The sequence below is a fragment of the Salmo salar genome, chromosome ssa03 (genome assembly GCF_905237065.1).
Source record: "Salmo salar chromosome ssa03, Ssal_v3.1, whole genome shotgun sequence".
NCBI lineage: Eukaryota > Metazoa > Chordata > Actinopteri > Salmoniformes > Salmonidae > Salmo > Salmo salar.
The window spans coordinates 65,128,834-65,155,567 of record NC_059444.1 but is presented as its reverse complement, the minus strand read 5'-3'; the positions used below and the strand labels follow the sequence as shown (position 1 = coordinate 65,155,567).

The window sequence follows — 26,734 nt, the reverse complement described above, 5'->3', positions numbered from 1 at the left end:
ATTTGAATCAATGCTGCGCAAAAATAAACACGGACACACCGTTAATGTAATACACGGACGTAACTTTTTTTTTGGATCAGTATATAATCTTGTATTTTTTTTTTTGGTCCACGTGGTTGTTTTACGAGTCGCATCTTGTCCACGTCATAACTTGATTTCGAAGCAGTGTGCGGCAAAAACAACAACGAGCCACTTAAAACCTTTTTTGTTTGTTTATATCAGTTAATTTGATTTATTTCAAATTATGTCTTCAAAAGGCATTAAGGTAGACAATGACCTCAAAACGAAGGTAATTTTTTCACAATTACTTTGACGCAGAAGTTGAATAATTGAGAATCCTTGCCAGGCCTAACTAGGGAGGTTAGCTACATTTTGCTCATTGCTTATAGTAGCTAGCTACGTTATTAGCACAACATCATCTATGAATGTTGTATTAGAAAATCTGAGCTCAGTCAAGTGGTGTTTACCTATCCTGTTGAGACTGGACAGTACCGGTTTGTTTGTCTACAGTATCCCGCATCACACATTTATGCACGAGGGCTGTCTTTTTCTGCAGAAACAGCAACGTTAACTAGTACGTTAGTAACTAAATATTTCCCACTTCATCCACCGTAACACTACCAGTTCTTGGGGAGAGCGATAAAATTAGCATATGTACAAATTTAACTAGATAGGTCGCCTGCTAGCTACAGATAAAGACACGACGGGAAAAAAGTATTGTGTTAAGGACAGCTGCTTCCATCAAATGACACGTGGTGTGATTGTACTGTTATTCAGCATGGTTTTTCTTTCACATGTCACAAGATGTGTTCGAAAAGGGTTATTATTATTATTATTATTTTCTCATAGGTGGACGCCTTCAGAGAGCGGATCACGGGTGAGGTGAGTATCAATATTATGTCAACATGTTCTTATTTTAGACTTTTGATGGTCCTAGTCTTCTATTTAACAAATTTGACCAACAACCACAAATAACTATAAATCAAAAACCACAAATAACTGTTTGGAGGCATCATGTATATACTGATGCTGGTTCACACGTGATCATTGATAAAAAATAACTTTGTTCTTTACTAGGCTGAAAACCTGGTAGCAGACTTTTTCCCCAAAAAGTTGCTGGAACTTGACAGCTTTCTGAAGGTAATTCATATTCTAATAACAGGGATTCTATTGTTGTACATTTCATTGTCAAAATAGAACATAGGTTAACCCAGAGCCCCTTAAGTACTCTGTCACAGCTGACATGATGTGTTGTCAGCTGTGATGCGTTGCCCTTGTTGTCCTGGCACCACCCTTGTTGTCCTGGCACCACCCTTGTTGTCCTGGCAGTGTGATGCCAGGACAACAACTATTCCCTCATCAGCAAGGCAAAGGAGCTGATCATGGACTACATGAAAGGAGGGCCGAGCACGCTTCCATCGACGTGGCTGTAGTGGAGCGGGTTGGGAGCCTGAAGTTCCTGTGTCCATATCACTAATTAACATGGTTCACACTTGAGCTGGGACAATAAACCGAAAATGATCAACACCAATCACAAGAATTTTGCTGATGTCAATCATTACGATAAGTAGCCTATAATAGAGAAATTTGAAGTTAAATGCATTTGCTAATATGGGGGATTGTTAATGGGACAGTTGATGGCTACAACCATCAAACCAGTAGTAGATAATAAACTGTAGTGCACATTGTTATAACTTATCGTTATTGCATCAATTCAGGCAATTTATTGTACTATGGATTTTTGTCCATATCACCCAGCTCTACTCCACACACACCAACACATTCGTGAGGAAGGCATGACAACGCCTCTTCCTCATTTAGGAGGCTGAAAATATTTGGCATGGACCCTCGGATACTCAAAGTTCTACAGCTGCACTATTGAGAGCATCTTGGCTGGCTGCCTCACTGCTTGGTATGGCAATGGCTAGGCATCCGACCCAAGCACTGGGTCGTACGCACTACCTTTCAGGGCCTCGATACCAGGCGGTGTCAGCGGAAGGCCCTAAAAATTGTCAAGTGCTCCAGCCACCCAAGTCAGACTGTTCTCTCAGCTACCACACGGCAAGCGGTACCGATGCACCAAGTCTGGAACCAATAGGACCTGAACAGATTCTACCACCAAGCCATAAGATTGTTAAATAGTTAACCTGGACTATATGCATTGAACCTTTTGCACTCTCTTTTGACTCATCACATACACTGCTGCTACTGTTTATCTATCTTGTTGCCTAGTCACTTTACCCCTACGTATATGTACATATCTACCTCAATTACCCCGTAACCCTGCACATCGAGTCAGTGTAGCCAAGTTATCGTTACTCATTGTGTAATTATTCCACGCTGTATTATTTTTCAATTTCTCTCAAAATTTTTGGGAAGGGCCCGTAAGCATTTCACTGTTAGTCTACACCTGTTGTTTACGAAGCATGTGACAAATACACTTTGATTTGATTTCTTCATCCTTTCCAGGAGCCCATTTTGAATGTCGCAGACCTGAAAGAGATCCACTCAGAGATAAACGTCAAAGTACCAGACCCAATCATTCTCAACAATAGCCATGATGGAGTAGATGTGGTAAGTTCATGGATTCTCATTCGCATCAAATCAGTATCATGAAAGTCTATACATTCAATACCAAACATGATTTTGTCAATTACATGTTTTTTTATTTTTATTTAACTAGGCAAGTCGGTTAAATAAGATTTTTTGTTCTTACAATGGCGGCCTAGTGGGTTAACTGCCTTGTTCAGGGGCATAATAATAGATTTTTACCTTGTCAGCTCAGGGATTCAGCTCAGGGATTCAATCTAGCAACCTTTCGGTTACTGGCCCAATGCTCTAACCACTAGGCTACCTGCCTTCCCCATGGTTACAGGTAACACACCTGATTTAGCAAATCAGATCTTGATTGAAGACTACGAAAAGTAGAATCAGGAGTGTTACTGCTTGGCTGGAACAAAGACCTGCAACCACAGTTAGCTAGCATTTGTTTATATTGGCGCTGCCTAACAACTTCATTAGTCTGATCATCAGGTTATGTTCCACATCTGAAAAGAGACTACCCTGAACAAAGTGGAGGAGAGCCAACACCAGTAGTCTCTCACTCATTTTAACATAACACTGTGAAGGAATGTTAATGAGACATAAACAGAATGGCTCATTGACTCTCAGCAGGTCACTGTGCTCAAAGCACTTGACCATTACTGTTCGAGGTAGAACAATGTGGAACCACTTTGATCAAGGGAGACCTGAAACAGAAGTAATGCCTATGTTAACCCGAGGTTAATGTTTATAGCAAAATTCCAGAAAACGGAAAATGGAAGATGGACTAGAGGATGATAACTGTCAAGGTAAACCCTACTGCCTGTTGTCATGCCATTTAATACTTGCATAATAAGTCTGATGGCATTGCTGTACTGTAAAATATGCTTGTTGATATCTTAATGTCTGTCAATGCCGACTTATACCAGAACCATTCATCTTCAATACATTTCTTGATAGAAGAGAATAGTAGACTACACTTGACTGATTTGCAGTATTCTATATTAGCTAGAAGCTGCTTGGATGTTTGACCTCTCAATCCCACCTCTCTAGATGGCCCCAAGGTGTTTGCCATGCCAGGGGGGATGATAAAAAGCAACGGCCAGCTGGTGGACCTGATCGAAAGAGTCAAGCCAGAAATAAGAACCCTCATAGAGAAATGCAACACAGTATGTACACACAAACACAGCCATTTTTCTTTGAGGGATTTATTTGATTGCTTTTTGAGTGCTCTCCCACTCTGAATTGCTTGGAGTGGAGATCTACTGTTAATAAGAAATGACTCTCATCTGTATGTCTCTCACTCTCAGGTCAAAATGTGGGTCCAGCTCTTAATCCCCAGAATAGAGGATGGTAACAACTTTGGTGTATCCATCCAGGTATTATACTTTCCCATCAATATGAGTGCAGAGACATGCACATTCACATATCTAGCTTCTGGTCTACTTTTCCAAACATGAACAAATCTCCAACACTAGGGGGCAGTACTTGAGCTCTTTTGCCTTTCTGTCAGATGATGCTGGCCTTGTTTCTGTTTACAGGAGGAAACTGTTGCTGAGCTCAGGACTGTGGAAGGAGAGGCAGCCTCTTACCTGGACCAAATTTCCAGGTATGCCACAGTATACACTACCTTGTGTGTTTTTATTTACTTCACAAAAATCCCTTATGAATCTAAAACGGTTCCTTGGACTGTCTCAAACATTTGTTTAACAGGTATTACATCACCAGAGCGAAGCTAGTCTCAAAAATTACAAAGTACCCTCATGTGGTAAGTGTTAACTGCATACTGTTTACATCCACATCCAATCTGCTGCCCTGAGTCCTCTTGTTGCTGACCATCTGTCTGTCTGCAGGAGGACTACCAGCGCACAGTGACTGAAATAGACGAGAAGGAATACATCAGCCTCAAGATCATTGTGTCAGAGCTGAGGAATCAATATGTGAGCAATACATGCACACAGTTCTGGCTCTGTTCAACCATGTTGTATCAACGTTATGTTGTTAGCCTGTCATGTTCTGGTGCAGATATTTGTTTACCGTAATAACCAAACCCCATCCGCTTGCAGGTGACATTACATGACATGATCCTGAAAAACATAGAGAAGATCAAGAGGCCACGAAGCAGCAACAATGAAGCCCTCTACTGAACACTCCACTTCTCCTTATCTACTTCTCACCAACTCCTAGTAACAGCCACATTGGCAGCATTTAGATAGGCAGCCCAATTCTGATATTTTTTTTCTCACTATTTATTCTTTTGACCAATCAGATAAGCTCTGAAAAGATCTGATGTGATTGGTCAAAAGACCAATTAATTAGTGGTAAAAAGCTCCAAATTGGGTTGCCTGTGTGAATGCAGCCATTGACTGTAACAGGCTTTGTTCTGGACTATTATCATCAATTCCCTCAAGGTGGACTTCGAAAGAACCTCCTTAGAAATGTTCTGAAACATCCATGTTTCCAGGACTTGTGAGAAGGTTGTACCTTGATTATGGATTTTTCTCCATGTCGACCAATCAAGCGGGCTTGAACTGAACTCAAACATGGCCGGCCTCCAAGGTTGGTAGGTCAGATGAAACTTTTTGTGTCCTTGTTGTCCATGTCTGTGTGCTTGTAGTTTGTATGTCTTGTCTGGAAACCGTCATGGGAGTTTCACAGGTATACTTTGTCTGTTTTATCTTTAGTTTTGTTTTTAAGGAATTATTTTTAGGATTCTGAAGTGCTTGGTTGTAACTATAATTAGCTGTATGTGAGATTGTCACTCTGGATAAGAGCGTCTGCTAAATGACTGAAATTAAATTAAAATTGTCACGGTGAGTGTGTGGGAATGCTCAGTCTGCATTTTAGCTGTAGTGTAGCTTGCAGTCCTGTCAGTTATTTATTTATTTTTACTTAAAGGACTACTCACAAATACATTGTGAAGGACTATAGTCTGTTTCCAGCACAATATGTAATGGCCATCTACTCCCACTCTGATCTTAAGAGTTTCAATTGTGTTAAAAGCCAGATCTGTAATGTCCTCATATCCCAGATGCTATGTGATGAGAAGTGTCTTTACTGCATCTCTCCCTTAATTGTCATTTTGTTTTATGAATAAATATTTTTACTTAATACAAATTCTTGAGAGAATGACATGGTTTCTCACCTATTGTATATGCTGAAACTGTTGGTGTGTCTCAAAGAGCTTGTGTAGTTGAATTCAAAATGATTAACCTCAGGATGAGGTGGCAAAATACTTATTAATAGCTAGGTTTCTATCTAATATACCACAGATATTCATACAAATGTGATCAAATCTGCATTTAAGAAAAAATGCATTTCCCCACTAGAGGTGTTTCCATCAGACACTTTTTTTTTTGTGGATAAAAGGCTGCGTGATGGTTTCATGTACTGAATAAAGGTCAATGTGTTTCCGTGGCATTTTCCGCTCTACCGATAGTTTTGTCACGCAGTGTTGCGATAAATGACAAATTTGCCCAATCTGGTTCGCATGCTCTCGACAAGTTTGCTGATAGTGTACACTGGATAGGTTAGGTTATATGATAAGAGCAAGATAATTTGTTAATTGGCAGCTAAGCACCAATCATGTCACTAGCATACAAATTAAGACCCTTGATTTTATTGGAAAGGTGCATCAAGTTAATCACTGCATTTTCAGCACCCTGTAGTGTAGACAACTGCATGCTTTATTAAGTTGCAGTGGGAGGACCACACATCATAGCAACGTGTGACTGCAAATTTACCTCAACATGATGATTATTCTATCAAATTGTGTAAGAAATCATTTCCACCGCAATTTGTCGCACAATACATTTTACCGACACAAAGATCCCACCATGTTGTACAAAGAAATTGTTAACATTTACAAAATTGTAAGGACACATCCTGTTTCGATCACACTTGTGATGTATTTTTATACGGCAGGCCTTTACTCACATAAAAACTGTTGTTGGATACATGGTTATAGGGTAACTTTAATCTAACTTTAATCTACTACAGCGGTATTCAACTCTTACCCTAAGAGGTCTGGAGCCTGCTGGTTTTCTGTTATACTTGATCATTAATTGCACCCACCTGGTGTCCCAGGTCTAAACCGGTCCCTGATTAGAGGGGAACAATGGAAGAAAAGGGGGGAAAAAGCATTGGTATTGGCTTCGAGGTCCAGGGTTGAGTTTGAGGGCACTACACTATGCACTCAAGTAGTGGTGGTATAGAGATAGGGAAGTGCACCCAAGAGATAATGTATAACAGGCTAAATAATGGGAAATAATTTAGAATTGGCTGCTGGTTGGTCAAGGGCAGGGTTGTGTAGGTTACTTTCTAAATATAATCTGTTAAGTAATGTAATTTTGGGATTGCCCAACCTCAGTAACGTATGATTCATTTCAGTTTCTTTTGGATTACTTTCCCCTTGAGGCATTAGAAGACGAAAAGGACACATCAAACACATTTGGTGTGTCATCATTGTGGTCTCTGACTTGTGGTTAGACACACTCAGGTGGAACAAATTTAAACTGGAGCATCGGTGTACACATCACTGACAAACTGAAATGGTCCACCCACACAGACAGTGTGGTGAAGAAGACGTGACAGCGCCTCTTCAACCTCAGTAGGCTAAAGAAATTTGCCTTAACACATAAAACCCTCACAAACTTTTATAGATGCACAATTGAGAGCATCCTGTCGGGCTGTATCACCGCCCACAACCGCAAAGCTCTCCAGAGGGTGGTGCGGTCTGCTAAACGCATTACCGGGGGAAACTTCCCGCACTCCTGGACACCTACAGCACTCGATGCCATAGGAAGGTCAAAAAGATCATCAAGGACACCAACTACCCGAGCCACTGCCTGTTCACCCCGCTATCATCCAGAAGGCGAGGTCGGTACAGGTGCATCAAAGCTGGGCCTGAGAGACTGAAAAACAGCTTCTATCTCAAGGCCATCAGACTACTAAACAGCCATCACTAGCACATCAGAGGTGGCTGCCTATAGACATAGATTAGGAATCACTGGCCACTTTAACAATGTTCCGTATCTAGCATTACTCATCTCATATGCATAAACTGCACTCCACAATATTCTATGGTATCTTAGTCACTTTTAAATTGTTTACATATTGAATCACCCATTTCATATGTATATATTGTATTGTATATTACACCACTGACTGTTAAACAGCCATCTCCAGCACACCAGAGGCTGCTGCCTATAGACAGATTAGGAATCACTGGCCACTTTAATAATGTCTCCATATCTTGCATTACTCATCTCATATGTGTAAACTGTACTCTATACTATTCTACAGTATCTTAGTCACTTTAATTGTTTAAATATTGCATCACCCATCTCATATGTATATACTGTACTCTATACTATGCCACAGTATTTTAGTCCAATGCTGCTCTGACATATATGTATATATATTCTTAATACATTCCTTACTTAGATGTACGTGTATTTTGGGAATATGTTGTGAAACTGTTAGATATTACTTGTTAGATATTACTGCACTGTCAGAGCTAGAAGCACAAGCATTTCTTTACACCAGCAATAACATCTGTTAAACACGTGTATGTGACCAATAAAATTAGATTTTAAGTAATAATCTCATTTTTTAAAAGTATCTAACCTATTTACAATATTTTTGCTTGTAAAATAACTGATTAGTTTTTTTTTTGTATATAGTGAGAGTTTAGAGAGACATTGAGTCATCGGCACATGACATTACTGTATACAGAACAGTGGTTGTGTAGAGTAGCATTTGTGCCTGCTGAGATTTATTGTGCTCTTATATTTGATACAGTTGGTTCTTAAAGGTAAGCCTTGTCAGTGTGGTGTCGGGGTTACATCTGATCCTGACCTAAACACTGGTCCAATACATCCAATACAGCTGTAAATGCAATCATTTGATGTGAATGTTGTTAATGAACTCTTAAAGGGAATGGTTGGTGTGGCTGGTCATCGCAGATAAAATGTGCACCGCTCACAATATATACAACTTACAATCGTTCCTATACCACTTTCTTCAGACCTTCCCTGCAAAGTGGTCGCTCAAGGAATGTATTCGTTAGTCAAATGGATATTGATAGTCCTTGGCATTGCCTCAGTGATGGGGAACATTGTTCTAGTATGGCTTAATACGAGAGATGTGACAGCAGTGCAACAATTCCCTGCTCAACCTCTCCATCCTATAATGGGTGAACACAACGAGCGCAGCGTTGTTTTTTCTGACCTATCTGCTGAGGAATATCGTTAAGTACGCGTTAAGTACGACTACATGGGCACAATTCCAGGCATAAACATTTCGTACGATCCACAAACTATGCCTTTTGATGATTTACGTTAATCGACTTTTCTCTGCCAAAGAAAGTGGATACGCTGCTCTACCTGGATGACAATGGACCCAAGCTGGTGAGAGAGCCGAGGAGGGAGGTTTTCCATGGCACCATTGGATACATTAAAGACAGTGGTGGCAAAGTACCCAATTGTCATACTTGAGTAAAGGTATAGATACTGTACCTTAATGGAAAATTACTCAAGGAAAAGTGAGTCCCCAGTAAAATACTACTTGAGTCAAAGTCTAAAAGTATTTGGTTTTAAATATAATTAAGTATCGAAAGTACATGTAATTGCTAAAATATACGTAAGTATCAAAAGTACAGGTATAAATCATTTCACATTCCTTATATTAAGCAAACCAGACTGCACCATTTTGTTTTGTTTTTTTAATTTACGGATAGCCAGGGGCACACAGCCCTGGAGCGTTTGTGTTTAGAGTCTGCCCGGGATGTTCTCTTGAGAAGTGCGTGAATTGGACCACTTTCCTATTCTGCTTAGCATTCAAAATGTAACGAGTATTTTTCGATGTCAGGGAAAATGTATAGAGTAAAAAGTACATGATTTTCTTTAGGAATATAGTGAAGTAAAAGTTGTCAAATACCCACCAAAAAAACGACTTAAGTGGTACTTTAACGTATTTTTACTGAAGTACTTTACACCACTGATTAAATAATATTTGGTGGGAGCTCTTCTCAACCCTACTTACCATCGAGATGTCATGTTTGAGAGGTATAAAACCGAGTTACACCTTACCGCCCGCCAATTTACACTGGGGAGTACACACTTTCACTCTCAATTGTTTATTTAGTTATTTTTACTGTTTGGTAAATTGCTAAATTAGAATTTTGGTGTTGAGCCCCTTGCCTCTTTCGATATTATGCCTCGTGGAGTCAAGTCAGGGCAAAGGGTTCTGTCGTAATTATGAGGGGTTGTATGTTCACCCTATAGGATTTGAATTTCAACTCAATCAGAGAGCACAAATCCGTTTCAATGGCGTGTGATGAAGTTGCTTCATAATGGCCGGTACTTCAATAGTGTGCTAGATCTTAAACAACAATATGATGCTGGGACAGGCTCCCAACTATATTATGTTCAAGGTAAACGCCTCAGTGTCAAAACTAATAATGTCATATACACTACATGACAAAGTATGTGGACACCTGCTCGTGGAACATCTCATTCCAAAATCATGGGTATTAATATGGAGTTGGTCCCCCTTTGCTGCTATAACAGCCTCCACTCTTCTGGAAAGGCTTTCCACTAGATGTTGGAACATTGCTGCAGGGATTTTCTTCCATTCAGAGCATTAGTGAGGTCGGGCACAGATGTTGGGTGATTAGGACTGGCTCGCAGTTGGCATTCCAATTCATCCCAAAGGTGTTCGATGGGGTTGATGTCAGGGCTCTGTGCAGACAAGTCAAGTTCTTCCACACTGATCTCAACAAACCATTTTTATATGGACTTCGCTTTGTGCACAGGGGCATTGTCATGCTGAAACAGAAAAAGGCCTTCCCCAAACTGTTGCCACAAAGTTGGAAGCACAGAATCGTCTAGAATGTCATTGTATGCTGTCGCGTTTAGATTTCCCTTGACTGGAACTAAGGGAACTAGCACGAACCATGAAAAACAGTCTCAGACCATTATTCCTCCACCAAACTTTACAGTCGGCACTATGCATTCGGGCACGTAGCTTTCTCCTGGCATCCGTCAAACCCAGATTCATCCGTCAGACGGTGAAGCATGATTCATCACTCCAGAGATCGCGTTTCCACTGCTCCAGAGTCCAATGGTGGCAAGCTTTACGCCACTCCAGCCGAGGCTTGGCATTGCGCATGGTGATCATAATCTTGGTGCAGCTGCACGACCATGGAAACCCATTTCATGAAGCTCCCGACGAACAGTTATTGTGCTGACGTTGCTTCCAGAGGCAGTTTGGAACTCGGTAGTGAGTGTTGCAACCGAGGACAGAAAACGTTTATGTGCTATGCACTTCAGCACTCGGCAGTCCTGTTCTGTGAACTTGTGTAGCCTACCACTTTGCACCTGAGCTGTTGTTGCTCCTAGACGTTTCCACTTCACAATAACGGCACTTACAGTTGACCGGGGAAGCTTTAGCAGGGCAGAAATCTGACAAACTGACTTGTTGGAAAGGTGGCATCCTATGATGGTGGCACGTTGAAAGTCACTGAGCTCAGTAAGGCCATTCTACTGTCAATGTTTGTCTAACGCAATTGCATGGCTGTGTGCTCAATTACACCTGTCAGCAACGGGTGTGGCTGAAATAGCCAAATGCACTTATTGTCCACATACTTATATATAGTGTATCAAACCGCCTAGTGGAGCACATTTTTATCAAATTTGTGCTTTTTAGCCTTTTTACATTTTAACTATTTATTTTCATATCCCTGCTCTTCATGGTCTCTACTAACAGGAATGGTGCAATATTTATGCCTCACCAACTGAGTGTCTGCCTTTTATCCCATATCTTTGGTGACTGATTTTAGTTTTCTTACAGCCGTCTGAGTGGTCAAAGTTAGTGCCACTACTGATGCAGGAGGGCTAGGGGAGTTGACCAATCAGGTTCAAGTGAAGATTTTTTTTCATATCCATTTCTAAATCGACTGTTAGTACATGCTCTACCAGCCGGTTGGTAATATGGTTAAAGGGATACAAATCTATGTGTATAGGCCAATTATCTAATTGGAAACATTTTGAACTGGGAACGTTTTCACGCTGTTAGAAATTTTACAACATGACATCACAATCAGAACAATTGGGAACTATCTCATTTTGGGAATATTTTTACATGACACCGTGGCCTACACCTTAAGCTCCTTTACCATAGAAATATACACTGAACAAAAATATAAACGCAACATGTAAAGTGTTGGTCCCATGTTTTATGAGTTGAAATAATCATTTGTGTGCACAATTACTGATGTCAACGTTGTGAACAGAGTGCCCCACGGTGACGGTGTGGTTATGGTATGGGCAGGCATAAGCTATGGACAACGAACACAATTGTATTTTATCGATGGTCATTTGAATGCACAGAAATGCTGTGACGAGAACCTGAGACCCATTGCGAGGCCCATTTCTTTTAAGAGATCTGTGACTAACGGATGCATATCTGTATTCCCACTCATGTGAAATCCATAGATTGGCGCCTAAGGAAATCAATCAATTGAAATAAATTCATTATGTGAACTGTAACTCAGTAAAATCTTTGAAATTGTCTATGTGGCTTTTATATTTTTGTTCTGTCTATCTACTACTGTGAAGCATAATTGCCATGGTGATTTGGAATGTCCAGTCAATTAGCATTGCTAGTCATTCTACAGATTAAAAATTGGCCTACAAATGGTTACATAATTTGCATTATGACAGCTGGATCTACTGTGCCATTCCCCAAAAACTGGAAAATAAACTAAAATATAAAACACAGCGGTCATGCAGAGAAAGGAATCCGAAAATCTACCCCTAAACTTTGTCAAGTCAAAATACGTTTCTATTTACTCCTCAGATACCCGCAAACATGAATTTCCAAGACTGTGTCCCTGTACTAAAACGGATGTTTCTTATTCGTTTTTGAAGTTACAAGCCTGAAACCTTGAACATAGACTGCTGACACCCTGTGGAAGCCATTGGATTGCATCCAGGGAGCTAATTTTCAATATGATCTTATACTTGCCATTCTAAGAGGATGGTCTCTCTCTCAAAAACATTCTGGTTGGTTTTTCTTTGGATTTTCTCCTACCATATCTATTGTGTTATATTCTCCTACATTATTTTAACATTTTTACAAACTTCAAAGTGTTTTCTTTCCAATGGTACCAATTATATGCATATCCTGGCTTCAGGGCCTGAGCAACAGGCAGTTTACTTTACTTTGGGCACGTCATTCAGGCGGAAATTGAGAAAAAAGGGGCCTAGCCCTAAGAAGTTAAAGGGAAACTTCACCGCGACACTATTTGGTTTGTTTTCCCAGTCTCACTACATAATTATGAGGGATGAGAGGTGTTTCAGACACAATTATGCACCATAACAGTACTTTTGAATTTTTCGTGCCAGGAGAGTTCAAGCAATAACATCATTGGTAGATTGATGGTAACACTTTCCAAAAAGCGCTAGACGATGAAACTGTTTTGTTTTTCTTTACATATTAATATAGAGACGTAGCCAGCTAGTAATATAAGCTCTCTTCACAAGTGGTAGAGTTGTTCAATGTAGTATAATTCTGTGAGTCCAACTACTAGCCAAATTGAGCTAGCTAGCTGTTTGCTATACCCAAAATGTACTGTAGCCTAATGTTATAGCAAGCTAATGCTAGCTAGCTCGCCTCAGTGCGTCTTATTAGAAGCAAAACTGGATAAAGGTTTTGATGATGATGATGAAGGGTAAAGGAATGACTTTGGCTTTATCACTCATATTAGTCTTTTAATAACTACCTGTGGGTTGTAGCTAGCTAGCTAACGTTTGTCTATGAGATATTCTGCATTGTGTTGCTACATTAGGAATACAGACAGTACACAACAATTGCCCATGAAAGTCTAGTGTTTTGGTCATTCTCATACAGACAATACCACTTGATGGTCTACAGATTATTTTTGTAGTTTGTTCTATGTCGGGAGAATCTAGGCACAGGACACCGAATCCCATTCCCTGCATGTGTTGGGGCCATTCAAGCAATTTATCCCTCACAAGATGGACAGTATAGCATGTTGGATACAAATAAGTTGATGACTCAAGGAGATGTGAAAAGTCCATAACAACAATCTATCCCTTTTATCAAAGTAACTCCCAACACCTCAATGCACCCACCATATGCAAGTATTCCCTTGGCAGAAGTATAATATTTATTATAGTGTTATGGTTCGTTCCTTTCCTCGTCAATCAACATTGGCTCATTGGTGAAATTAGCATTATGACATATTTAATTAAATCATTCAAAAACCTTTATTAATGCAATTGCAGACAGAAGTTGACAATCAGGAACATAACGCATGTTTCCGGGTAAGTTCTGCATCAAACAAAAGGTCTCAAGTTGTTTTATTAAACCGAAGTCCCACCTTAGTGATGTCACTGACTACGTCATTACCTTTCTACTCCTGAGACCAAAACCCTGCATCCATAGCTATACAAACATAGAGTTTCAGTGTTTATCTAAAAGCTAGGCAATAAATTCCCCCTCCCCAAAGTTGATTTATTGTGGAATGTCTAACTAGTCTCTTATCTCCCACACTCCCCTGCAGAGTTCTGTCTCAGTCAGACAGAGAGACAGAGAACAACTGTGGAACAATTCTAAAACTATAAAATGAATATATATATATATTGTTAATTTATAGTCTAGGACCCTATAAATGTAAGGAGGGTCTTATAACCCCTCCCCTTCTATTAATATAACATAAGCATAATCAATTATTCTAATACATCAAACATCTGTACAGCCCCAAATCATGACCGCTAGGTGAATCCTGACATTAGTAAATTTTTCTTCTACTCCATATACAGTGCCTTCGGAATTTCCAAATTTTGTTATTAAAGCTTTATTCTAAAATAGATTTAAAAACAAATTCTCAGCAGTCTACACACAATACCCCATAATGACAAAGTAAATTTTTTTGTTGTTGTAAATTTATAAAAATACCTTATTTACATAAGTATTCAGACCCTTTGCTATGAGACTCGAAATTGAGCTCAGGTGCATCCTGTTTCCATTGATAATCTTTGAGATGTTTCTACAACTTGATTGGAGTCCACCTGTGGTAAATTCAATTGATTGGACATGAGTTGGAAAGGCACACCTGTCTATATAAGGTCCCATAGTTGACAGTGTATGTTAGAGCAAAAACCAAGCCATGAGGTTGGAGGAATTGTCCGTAGAGCTCTGATACAGAGTTGTATCAAGGCACAGATCGGGGGAAGGGTACCAAAACATTTCTGCAACATTGAAGGTCCCCAAGAACAGTGGCCTCCATCACTCTTAAATGGAAGAAGTTTGCAACCACCAAGACTCTTCCTAGAGCTGGCCACCCGGCCAAACTGAGCAATCAGGGGGAGAAGGGCCTTGATCAGGGAGGTGACCAAGAACCCAATGATTACTCTGACAGAGCTCTAGAGGTCCTCTGTGGAGATGGGAGAACCTTCCAGAAGGACAACCATCTCTGCAGCACTCCACCAATCACACCGTTAAGGTAGAGTGGCCAGTAGGAAGCCACTACTCAGTAAAAGGCACATGACAGCCCGCTTGGAGTTTGCCAAAAGGCACCTAAAGACTCTCAGAACATGAGAAACAAGATTCTCAGGTCTGATGTAACCAAGATTGAGCTCTTTGGCCTGAATGCCAAGCGTCACGTCTGGCGGAAACCTGGCACCATCCCTAAGGTAATGCCGATGGTGGCAACATCATGCTGTGGGGACGTTTTTCAGCGGCAGGGACTAGGAGACTAGTCGGGATCGAAGCAAAGATGAATGGAGCAAAGTACAGAGAGATTGATGAAAACCTGCTCCAGAGCACTCAGGACCTCAGACTGGGGCGAAGGATCACCTTCCAACAGGACAACGACCCTAAACACACAGCCAAGACGATGCAGGAGTAGCTTCGGGACAAGTCTCTGAATGTCCTTGAGTGGCCCAACCAGAGCCCAGACTTGAACCTGATTGAACATCTCTGGAGAGACCTGAAAATAACTGTGCAGCAACGCTCCCCATCCAACCTGACAGAGCTTGAGAGGATCTGCAGAGAAGAATGGGAGAAGCTCCCCAAATACAGGTGTGCCAAGCTTGTAGCGTCATACCCAAGAAGACTCAATGCTGTAATCGCTACCAAAGGTGCTTCAACAAAGTACTGAGTAAAGGGTCTGAATACTTACGTAAATGTGATATTTCAGGGTTTCTTTTTAAACCTGTTTTTTCTTTGTCATTCTGGGGTAGTGTGTGTGTGTGTGTGTGTGTGTGTGTGTGTGTGTGTGTGTGTGTGTGTGTGTGTGTATTGATGAGGGGTAAAAAACTATTTTAATACATTTTAGAATAAGTCTGTAATGTAACAAAATGTGGAAAAAGTCAAAGGGTCAGAATACTTTTTGAAGGCACTGTGTCATACATTCCCATAACTGTTCCAGCATACTGCTGTGTAAACTCACCTTGGTCTCTAGAGCAAATACAGTTTAGTCTGTTCATGTAGTGAATAAGTAGATGATCTAGTGTTTTTTACATTTTAGGCATTTAGCAGAGACTCTTATCCAGAGCAATTAGGGTTTTAGTGCCTTGCTCAGGAGCACATCGACAGATTTTTCACCTAGTCGACACAGGGATTCGAACCAGCAACATTTTGGTTACTGGTCCAATACTCTTAACCACTATGCTACCTGAAACATGTTTAACTTGCCAACAAATGAAATGATGCACCAACTCCCTGCATCATTTGTTTTAGCAGTAAGATTGTAGCTAGTTACTTCCAAATACATTCCATGAATATCACAATTAATTGATCCAGATGTTTAAGTCAACACTTTATTGGTTTCTGATGCAGCTGGAATCATTTAGACACTTGTCAGTACATTTGTAAAAAATATTATATGAATTTATTTAATGAAACTCACATATATACATAACCTCAGCAAAAAAAGAAATGTCCTCTCACTGTCAACTGTGTTTATTTTCAGCAAACTTAACATGTGTAAATATTTGTATGAACATAACAAGATTCAACAACTGAGACATAAACTGAACAAGTTCCACAGACATGTGACCAGCAGAAATTGAATAATGTGTGGTGTGTCAGTCAGTGTCTGGTGTGGCCACCAGCTGCATTATGCACTGCACTGCATCTCCTCCTCATTGACTGCTCCAGATTTGCCAGTTCTTACTGTGAGATGTTACCCCACTCTTCCACCAAGGCACCTGCAAATTTCCGGACATTTCTGAGGGGAATGGCCCTAGCCCTCACCCTCCGATCCAACAGGTCCCAGACGTGCTCAATGGGATTGAGAGCCAAGCTCTTCGCTGGCCATGGCAGAACACTGACGCACAGAACGAGCAGTATGGCTGGTGGCATTGTCATGCTGGAGGGTCATGTCAGGATGAGCCTGCAGGAAGGGTACCACATGAGGGAGGAGGATGCCTTCCCTGTAACGCACAGCGTTGAGATTGCCTGCAATGACAACAAGCTCAGTCCGATGATGCTGTGACACACCGCCCCAGACCATGATTGACCCTCCACCTCCAAATCGATCCCGCTCCAGAGTACAGGCCTAACGCTCATTCCTTCTACGATGAACACGAAGTCGACCATCCCCCCTGGTGAGACAAAACCGCGACTCATCAGTGAAGAGCACTTTTTGCCAGTCCTGTCTGGTCCAGCGATGGTGGGTTTGTGCCCATAGGCAACGTTGTTACTGGTGATGTCTTGTGAGGACCTGCCTTACAACAGGCCTACAAGCCATCAGTCCAGCTTCTCTCAGCCTATTGCGAACAGTCTGAGCACTGATGGAGGGATCGAGCATCCTAGTGTAACTCGGGCAGTTGTTGTTGCCATCCTGTACCTGTCCCGCAGGTGTGATGTTCGGATGTACCGATCCTGTGCAGGTGTTGTTACACCTGGTCTGCCACTGCGAGGATGATCAGCTGTCCGTCCTGTCTCCCTGTAGCGCTGTCTTAGGCGTCTCACAGTACCGACATTGCCATTTATTGCCCTGGCCACATCTGCAGTCCTAATGCCTCCTTGCAGCATGCCTAAGGCACATTCACGCAGATGAGCAGGGACCCTGGGCATCTTTCTTTTGGTGTTTTTCAGAGTCAGTAGAAAGGCCTCTTTACTGTCCTAAGTTTTCATAACTGTGACCTTAATTGCCAACCGTCTGTAAGCTGTTAGTGTTCTACAGGTGCATGTTGTTTATGGTTCATTGAACAAGCATGGGAAACAGTGTTTAAACCCTTTACAATGAAAATCTATGAAGTTAATTCATAAAAATCCAAATAACTTTGAAAGACGGCCCTGAAAAGGGAACGTTTCTTTTTTTGCTGAGTTTATGTACAAGAACTAGCCATATTTATACCACAATGCAGTTGTGGTATATTATACTACTACATCACTCTAACTGAATATGGATGTTGTGTTGGTGGAGTGTTCCAGGCATGGTCCTTAATGTTCTTCAGCTGGTGAACCTTGTCTTGTCTTGGGCAATGGCAGCTGGTCTTGCATATAGTACCGCACCTGTCGAAGGTGGATCCAGTTGAGAATGGGTGTCAATAGGCATGTAGCTAACATTATTCACTGGACCAGCCACTCATTCATAAAACATTAGCTTGTGAATAACGATTGAATTTTATTTTTATGTCGACAACGACTGCAAACTACAAGCAAGCACATGCTGCTGGAGTAACATGTTTGATTGGGACAAAGTAGTAAAATGTTGGCTAACACTGACTAGTGTATGTTCAGCAGACTAATCCTGCTCCTGTTGTTGATGACGTTGACACCAGCTTTAGTACTACAGAGCATGTAGACCTATTGGATAAAAGTTTTCAGCCGGGAACAAGCTCAAACTCAACATCATCTGACTCAGAAGAGGAAAACACTGCACAGGGCTGGCAAGAGCCAGTGTATAGTCTCTGAGTCCATTTTATAGGGCTGGAGGGATACATTTTTATGATAGTTCAAATTTTGGGTGCATTCGTAAATTCACTCTGGCCATCTACTCCGATTTCAATGCCCTCTCATCTGTGTGCCAGAGCGCAAAACAACTGATGAATTTACGAACACGCAATGCCCGTTGAATATGACCTTTGTCAGTAAACGTTGGCAATTTTATATATATATATATATATATATATATATATATATATATATATATATATATATAAAAAATTGCCAACGTTTATATATATATATTTGTTGCCAGCAGCACAGTTACAGTCGCCAACGCTCTAGATAACATGAAAACAGTCTAACCAGCTCTGCTAGGGTGAGTAAAATGGTCAGAGAGATGTTCTCTCATTTGTGTCTGGAAGTAGCTAGCAAACTAGCCAACATTAGCCAGTTAGCTTGGGTGCTTGAGTGCCGTTGTGAGGTCAGAATGTTCAGATCAACCCTGGTCCTTGGCTAGAGAGCACTCTGAATTTATGAACTGACAATCTGACAAAGCTATGAATTTACAAATGCCCAGAGCACAGAATGAGCACACTCTGGCACTCTAGAGTGAATTTACGAACACATCCATTGAAAACTACTGTCTTCAGTGTCATCATAGTATTGGCAGGATGACAATATTTTTTATTTTGCTAATTAAAATAGTGTTCTGTTTCTTTGGCCAACCCAATGAACCCTGGTAGAAATAAACACTTGGCTTTACTTAATAGTAATATGGAATGTCAAGTCAATGAGCATTATGGGTAAAAAATACAGAGGAATATGAAGTGGCCAGCCAGACCAACAGGAGGACGTGCTTCTTTTGAGCTTGAAATTAAGAAAATTGGCACGAAATTGTAGAAGGGGATCCTCCTGCAGCTTAGAATGCTTAGCATATTATAATATAGATAATATAGCTAGATATATATAAATGTGTATTTAACAAATCAAATATTCTCATAGTTCTGCAGATAGGCCGGTATACTCAAAGTGATCTACAATTCTTGGTTTTCTTGTATAAACAGACATTGAATTTGCTACAACTTATTGGAGTTCCTCCTGAGATGCAAATTGTTGTGTTTCCCTGGAATTCAACATCTGAAAGTTGTCACAAGGGAGAGAGGACTCATAGGAGAAGGAAAATGAGTGGGCGACGCAGCTCGTGCACTGGCCAGGAATACATTTGTGAATTATAGAAACGTATCTAAGTCGAATGGCAGGAAGGTCAAAGGCTGGAAAATGTATAGGTCAGGGATGGGCAACTTTGATGGGGGTGGGAGCCAGAAATAAAATCTGAAATCATCACGAGGGGCCGCAGAGGGGCCGCGATGCAGGTCTCAATACCCACACATACAGCCTAGCGTTTTGGGGGCCCGAAGCAAAACATTTTTTAAAATAATTATGAATTGTGTTGTTGTATTGGATCAATAGAATATGGGGGATAAAATGTATCCAAATATACCAGTTAATCCTGAAATTAAAGATAGATTCCTTAATTGAAGCATAAAAAAAGCCATCCATATCGTGGTCACCAACGCCCCACTACCGGACGAGCTAAACACCTTTTTCTCATGATTCGAGCACAATGACCCTAAGCTGCCAAGGAGAGCCCCGATGACAACGTGGGCTACACACTCAGTCTCCACTGAGGACATATGTAACTCATTCAAATGTGTTAACCCTCACAAGGCTGCCGGCTCAGATGGCAGTAATTTGTAAGTCGCTCTGGATAAGAGCGTCTGCTAAATGACGTAAATGTAAATGTAATGGCATTGCTAGCCCTGCCCTCAGAGCATGTGCAGACCAGCTGGCTGTTGTCTTCTCTGACATTTTCTCTCCCTAGGTCAGGCCGCTATACCCACCTGCTTCAAGATGTCCACTATCATCCCCGTGCCCAAGAAAGGGAAAGTAACTGAACTGAATGACTACCAACCAGTAGCACTCACTTCCGTTATCATGAAGTACTTAAAGAGGCTAGTCAAAGACCATATCACCTCCCTCCCTGACACACTCGACTCTCTCCAATTCGCCTACCGCCCTGACAGATCCACGGACGACGCAATCGCCATTGCACTGCCCAATGCCCTTAGCCACCTGGACAAAAGGAATGCATATGTGAGGATACTGTTCATTGACTACAGCTCGGCCTTCAATACCATAGTGCCCTATAAGCTCATTACAAAGCTCACGGCCCTGGGTCTGAACTCCTCCCTTTGCAACTGGGTCCTTGGCCTCCTGACGGGACACCCCCAGGTGGTGAAGGTAGGCAACATTACCTCGTCGACACTGATTCTCAACACAGGGTGTGTCCTCAGTCCCCTTCTGTATTCCCTGTATACACACGACTGCGTGTCCTCACACAGTTCCAACTCCATCAAGTTTGCTGACAACACGACAGTAGTAGGCCTGATTACCAACAACAACACGAGAGTTTACAGCTAGGAGGAAGGCACTCTGGCGGCGTGGTGCAAGGTAAACAACCTCTCCCTCAACGTTAGCAAAACAAAGGAGCTGATTGTGGACTTCAGGACGAACAAGGCTGGACATGCCCCTATTCTCATCAACGGGGCCGCCGTGGAGACAGTCAATAACTTAATTCCTTGGTGTACACATCTCGGAGAAGCTGAAATGGTCTAACCACACGGACAGATGAAGAAGGCACGACAGTGACCTTTCAACCTCAGGATGCTGAAGAAATTCGGCCTGTCCCAAAGGGCCCTCACAATGTTCTACAGGTACATCATCAAGAGCATACTGTCGGGCTGCATCACAGCCTGTTACGGCAACTCCACCGCTACGGACTGTAAGGCGCTTCAGAGGGTGATACGTGCAGTCGAATTCACCATTGGGTGCATACTGCCTGCCCTACAGGAACCTACCACACCAGGTGTCGCAGGAAGGCCAAGATGATCATCAGGGACCCCAGCCATGCCCTGTTCTCCCTGCTTCAATCACTCAGATGCAAACAGTTGTAAGGGATTTCTACCCTATGTTCATACAAGAGACCACAGGAAACTACTATGATCAGAGGTTAGTTTGTTTAATAAGGATTGCAACCCGGAGTATACACTTACAGTCATTTGCAAGTAACACACTCAGCACAAAAGATGGTGTTTTCCCTTTTTATCCCCTACTATGGTTCACCCCGCCCAGGATGATGTCCCTTAACTTTAATACCATATAAGCTCATAATTATCAGTTGCTAATACAAAGATGTCTCTGCTAGCCATGTTTTGAGAGTATACATTGTTCGTTTACATTTAGGCCTACATTGTTTACAAACATTGGTGTAAAACAAGCTTATATTTTGGGTTCTGATGAGGTAGGTCTACGACAGTTGAACTAGCTCATGAGGCATTTATAACTTAACCTATTACTCAAGAATCAATGGGTATAGGCTATATCATTCTTTTAATGACTATATCCAAAATTGGATGTAGCAACTAAGAGTTATAGCTGTGTTTGTTGGTTAGAAGGCTTGCCTCAGAAAGAAAAATTGAGGAGCGCTATACACTATAAACCTACTTCAGACTGAGGACTTTCAGAAAGGCTGCCAAGACTTGTGGCTTTCCACTTACATCAAATGTTGGCTGCGTTCCGAAACGGAAAACTATTCCCACCAGGGTCCAGGAAACACGGCGGGCGACAACAGACAAATCAAGATTCAGGTGTTTTTTCACTTCGACAGTGCAGTGAGACCCAGGCTAGTGAAAAACAACAAAAGCAACACCATCAGTTGTTTTGTCTGCGCATGATGCCTGGTTTATAGAGGCTTCCCAACTAAAATAACCATTATAGTGTATTTCAACTAAAAGAACCATTATAGTGTATTTCAACTAAAAGAACCATTATAGTGTATTTCAACTAAAAGAACCATTATAGTGTATTTCAACTAAAAGAACCATTATAGTGTATTTCAACTAAAATAAACATTATAGTGTATTTCAACAAAAGAACCATTATAGTGTATTGCAACTTCAAGAAGACGATGCTCTTGCACACCACATTTTGTGTAAAAATAGTTACACATTTAATTTTCAATCTAGGCCTACATGTACAAATTAAATATCTGTAAAAAATATATCAACATAACCAAGTCCATTGAACAGGTATTTATTGACAGGAACGCACAACCCTTTCCACAGGGAGCATATAATATGTGCGTAAAATACACGTTACGCAGGAGGAATGTTGGCCTTTATCCGAAGACTATTGGATTAAATCCCGGCAATTGCATAACTTTACTCAAAGTATACGAGAACTTTGAATGTCTTGAGGGTGCTGCACCGGGGTGGGACGAGGGACGGACGGGTGTGGCTCATCCCAAATTCAGTTGCGCGCCTAATCTTATTTTTATGCTCCTCGCAATCGCCTCCACTATCCAGAACACCCCATGGTGTTTAGATTGTGGTTTGGAGAATGACTTCATTAGTTAAATGGATATTGATACTCTTTGGCCTGATCTCAGTAATAGTGAATATTGTCATCGTCTGTCTTTACTCAGGTAGGCTGCCCAAATGCTCCTCGAAGCCGCATCATGTTTTCAAGGGCAAACACAATGAACGCAGCGCGGTGTTTGCTGACCTGTCCGCCGAGGAATATCTCCAAGTCCGCGACTATATGAGTAATCAGAAAGACTTGGATATTTCTGTCAATGCGCTTACAAAGCCTTCAGGGAATTTTCTCTTCTTAATTGATCTTTTGCTGCCAAGGAAAGCGGATGCACTTGGCTACCTAGATAACAATAAACCCAAGCCGGTGAGAGAGGCTACTGCGGTGGTTTTCTATGGCACCCTGGGGCACATTAAGGAATATGTGGTGGGACCTCTCCCCAACCCGACTTACCACCGCGATGTCACCGTTGAGAGGTATAAAGAAGAGTTGCCCATCAATGCGCGTACGGTCACCATTGGTGAATATGCACTTATTTTCAAGTTTATTAATGAAGAGGTATTTACAAAACTTGGTAAAATTGTGAAAGAAAGTTTTGGTGTCAGTAAAGAAAAAACCCTGAATGGTTTCGAAGGCATGCCTCGGGGTGTCAAATCGGGAGAGAGACAGACATGGATATCTTTCTTTCGTGATTTGAGTGGGATGTATATCCACCCTGTAGGTTTGGAAGTTTTAATCAACCACGAAAGCACCAACGCGTCTCTTTGGAGTGTGAAGAGATTACTTTATAACGGACAGTACTTCGACAGTGTTGAGGCTCTTATAAAACAATATGATGCCGGGACAGTGACTAAAATTGTGTATAAACCTGTCCAGAACTATGCATCACTCAAACCTAAAAGTAAACCCACCGGTTTAAGCCCTCAGCAGTTTTACGCGCAAGGTAAACGCTTCAGTGTCAAGAATAATCATGTCATGTATCTCGAATGGAGTTTTGCGTTTGGTCTGAGTTCCCTCACCGGTATGAGAGTTTTTGACATTCGTTTTAAGGGGGAGAGGATAGCTTATGAGCTTAGTGTTCAAGAGGCAATGTCAGTTTATGGTTCCATCACACCGGGCATGATTCTGACTAAGTTTTTGGACTCTAGTATCGGAATAGGTCGCTTTGCGCACGAGCTTGTTCGAGGCGTGGATTGTCCGTACGCGGCAACCTACATCGACACATTCCGATACATTGACGTCAGTGCACCTCATAGATTCAGGAATTCAATTTGCCTTTTTGAGCACAATACAGGCCGTCCTCTCAGAAGACACTTCTCGGACTTTTTCAGCAATAGTTATGGAGGCATGGTTAACAGTGCCTTAGTTTTTAGGACAATTACGGCCATAGGTAACTATGACTACTTGTGGGACTTCATTTTTTACCAGAGCGGCTCTGTTGAGACCAAAGTGCATGCCACTGGATACATATCGTCATCTTTCAATGTTGATGGCAATCTCAAATACGGACACCAGGTGGCAGAAAATACTATTGGGAACATCCACACTCATTTCATCAACTTCAAAGTTGACCTGGACGTGTTGGGTAAGTGTGAACAATGCATTTGGCCTAGTATGAACCGATGAAAGGTCAAGCATAGTAGCCACTGAAGACCTGGTTTTAACCCCAGTTGGTTACATTGGTGCTGGACGTGTCTCTGTGAGTTTTCTTTCATTTCAATGATAGGATTATAACATGATCCAATAATTAGAATTTTGAATTGTGGTTTTATTCCAGGGGTTGAGAATGTATTCCAGACCAAGGACATGAAGTTTATTAATGTTTCTTTACCCTGGATGCCGGAGCGCTATGCCATGGTTCCTCAGCTGGTGGAGGCCCAGCTAAAGACTGAGAAGGAGGCTGCTCTCCGCTACGACACTAAAACGCCACGCTACCTTCACATCGCCAGCAACCGCACCAACCGCTGGGGCCACCAACGCTCCTACCGCCTCCAGGTGGTCAGCTTCACCGGTGACAGCCTTCCAGAGACGGAGCCAGAGGAGAAGTCCATGTCTTGGGCTAGGTGAGGCTCCCTCCTCTCTCCGCCTAAGGAAGGTCCTAATTCCTAAAACACAGGTTACAGGTAGACCAAAGGCAAAGCAGTTTGACCAACTTTTGTTATTTTATTTGACAGGTATAAAGTGGCCATCACTAAGCACAAAGACTCAGAACAGACCAGCAGTAGCCTGTACAGTCAGAACAACATGTGGACACCAGCCGTGGACTTCAGCAAGTACATTGAGGATGACGAGAGCATTGAGAACCAGGTGTGTTTTTGATCTTATGTTCCGTTGTCCTTACATATATTTTACCACTCTCTCTTGAGATTTGCACATTTTCAGGTCATTGATAAATAAGGTTTGGAAGTCACCAAATTAGTGTTTTTTTTGTCTAGGACCTGGTTGCATGGGTAACCACCGGCTTCCTCCACATTCCTCATGCTGAGGACATCCCCAACACAGTTACCGTTGGAAATGGAGGCGGAGTGATCCTGAGACCACATAACTACTTTGATGAGGACCCGTCTATTCACTCTCCAGACGGGGTGTACATCAGCCCAGGGTCAGAGGGAAACTGTGAAAATAACAAGATGGCCTGCTTTACGGAAGACGCATGCAGCCCAGTCGTTGAACCCTTCACCTACAATGGGTTTGAAGGGACCATGAAGTTTGAAGAGTGAAAAAAAAGTCTCCAGTCCCAATCCTGAGTGTGCTCTGCGCTAAACACTAAAACACTTATGAAAATGTGAATCTTGCCCAAGACAACATTTGAAATAATTAAGAAACAATATTGGATTACTAACTTGGCATGGACTCTACAAGTTTGTCAAAAGCATTCCACAGGGATGCTGGCCCAAATTGACTCCAATGCTTCCCACAGTTGTGTCAAGTTGGCGTGATGTCTTTTGGGTGGTGGACCATTCTTGATACACACGGGAAACTGTTGAGAGTGGAAAAACCCAGCGGCGTTGCCGTTCTTGACACACTCAAAGCCTGTGTGCCTGGCACCTACTACCTTACCCTGTTCAAAGGCACTTCAATATGTTGTCTTGCCCATTCACCCTCTAAATGGTACACACTGTATATATTTATCTCAATACAGTATAGGTTTATATCTGCTAATTTGCATACTTTATCACTGCACTGAGGCTTTTCAATTCACTTTCGTCTGACCACTCTCTGTATGAGGAGGAAGCTGGAACTCTCCGTTGATTGTTTTGTTTATGTTTTTACCTTACACATAAGAAAGAATCTGTCTAGTTGTCTCTCCCAATAAAAATATTTGTTTAAAATAGGCTGGACCTCAGCTGTTTCCTGTTTTTTACAGTCTTTCTACTCCCCATGGTGTCTGTAGAGACCAGATCAGTGGGTGAATGAACTCCCCACCCCTCCTCACTTCATGGGAACGGAAGTTCTTGTTGTAATATCTTTTAATATGTTTAAAACATTTTTTTAAAACCTTTATTTAACTAGGCAGGTCAGTTAAGAACAAATTCTTATTTACAATTACGGCCTACACCGGCCAAACCCGGACGACGCTGGGCCAACTGTGCGCCGCCCTATGGGACAATCACGGCCGGCTGTGATACAGCCTGGATAAGAAATAACTTAGAATTTATTTTCACAGTACAGGTTTGTTGCACAAGATTTTGGCATTTTTAAGGCCGTTGCGAGTCTGTAATTTCCCCCTTGGACAACCCACAGATTTTGTAACATATCTTGGCGCAGCCTCCAATCCCTACTAAAGGTGACCTGAAAATGACCTCCTCTCCCTGGCCATCGTTAATATTTGAAG

General features: G+C 41.7%; 2 protein-coding genes across 3 annotated transcripts; both read left to right on the top strand.

The window, feature by feature from the left end:
* The first annotated feature begins 30 nt into the window (after positions 1-30).
* On the top strand, positions 31-5,658 carry LOC106601269 (proteasome activator complex subunit 3). Its single transcript, XM_014193350.2, has 11 exons — positions 31-289; positions 850-882; positions 1,078-1,140; positions 2,470-2,574; positions 3,296-3,350; positions 3,595-3,710; positions 3,852-3,920; positions 4,083-4,150; positions 4,255-4,309; positions 4,395-4,481; positions 4,608-5,658. Exons 1-11 carry the CDS (start codon positions 245-247, stop codon positions 4,686-4,688), a joined length of 777 nt encoding a protein of 258 aa, XP_014048825.1. The 5' UTR covers positions 31-244; the 3' UTR covers positions 4,689-5,658.
* LOC106601268 (membrane primary amine oxidase) lies at positions 5,015-26,234 on the top strand. 2 transcript variants are annotated; one of them, XM_014193349.1, is made up of 4 exons: positions 5,015-5,100; positions 24,677-24,962; positions 25,074-25,206; positions 25,335-26,234. In XM_014193349.1, exons 1-4 carry the CDS (start codon positions 5,085-5,087, stop codon positions 25,617-25,619), a joined length of 720 nt encoding a protein of 239 aa, XP_014048824.1. In that variant the 5' UTR covers positions 5,015-5,084; the 3' UTR covers positions 25,620-26,234. The 2 variants fall into 2 exon arrangements, with proteins under 2 accessions (XP_014048824.1, XP_014048823.1); XM_014193348.2 differs by lacking the exon at positions 5,015-5,100 and adding an exon at positions 22,853-24,484.
* The last annotated feature ends 500 nt before the right edge of the window (positions 26,235-26,734 follow it).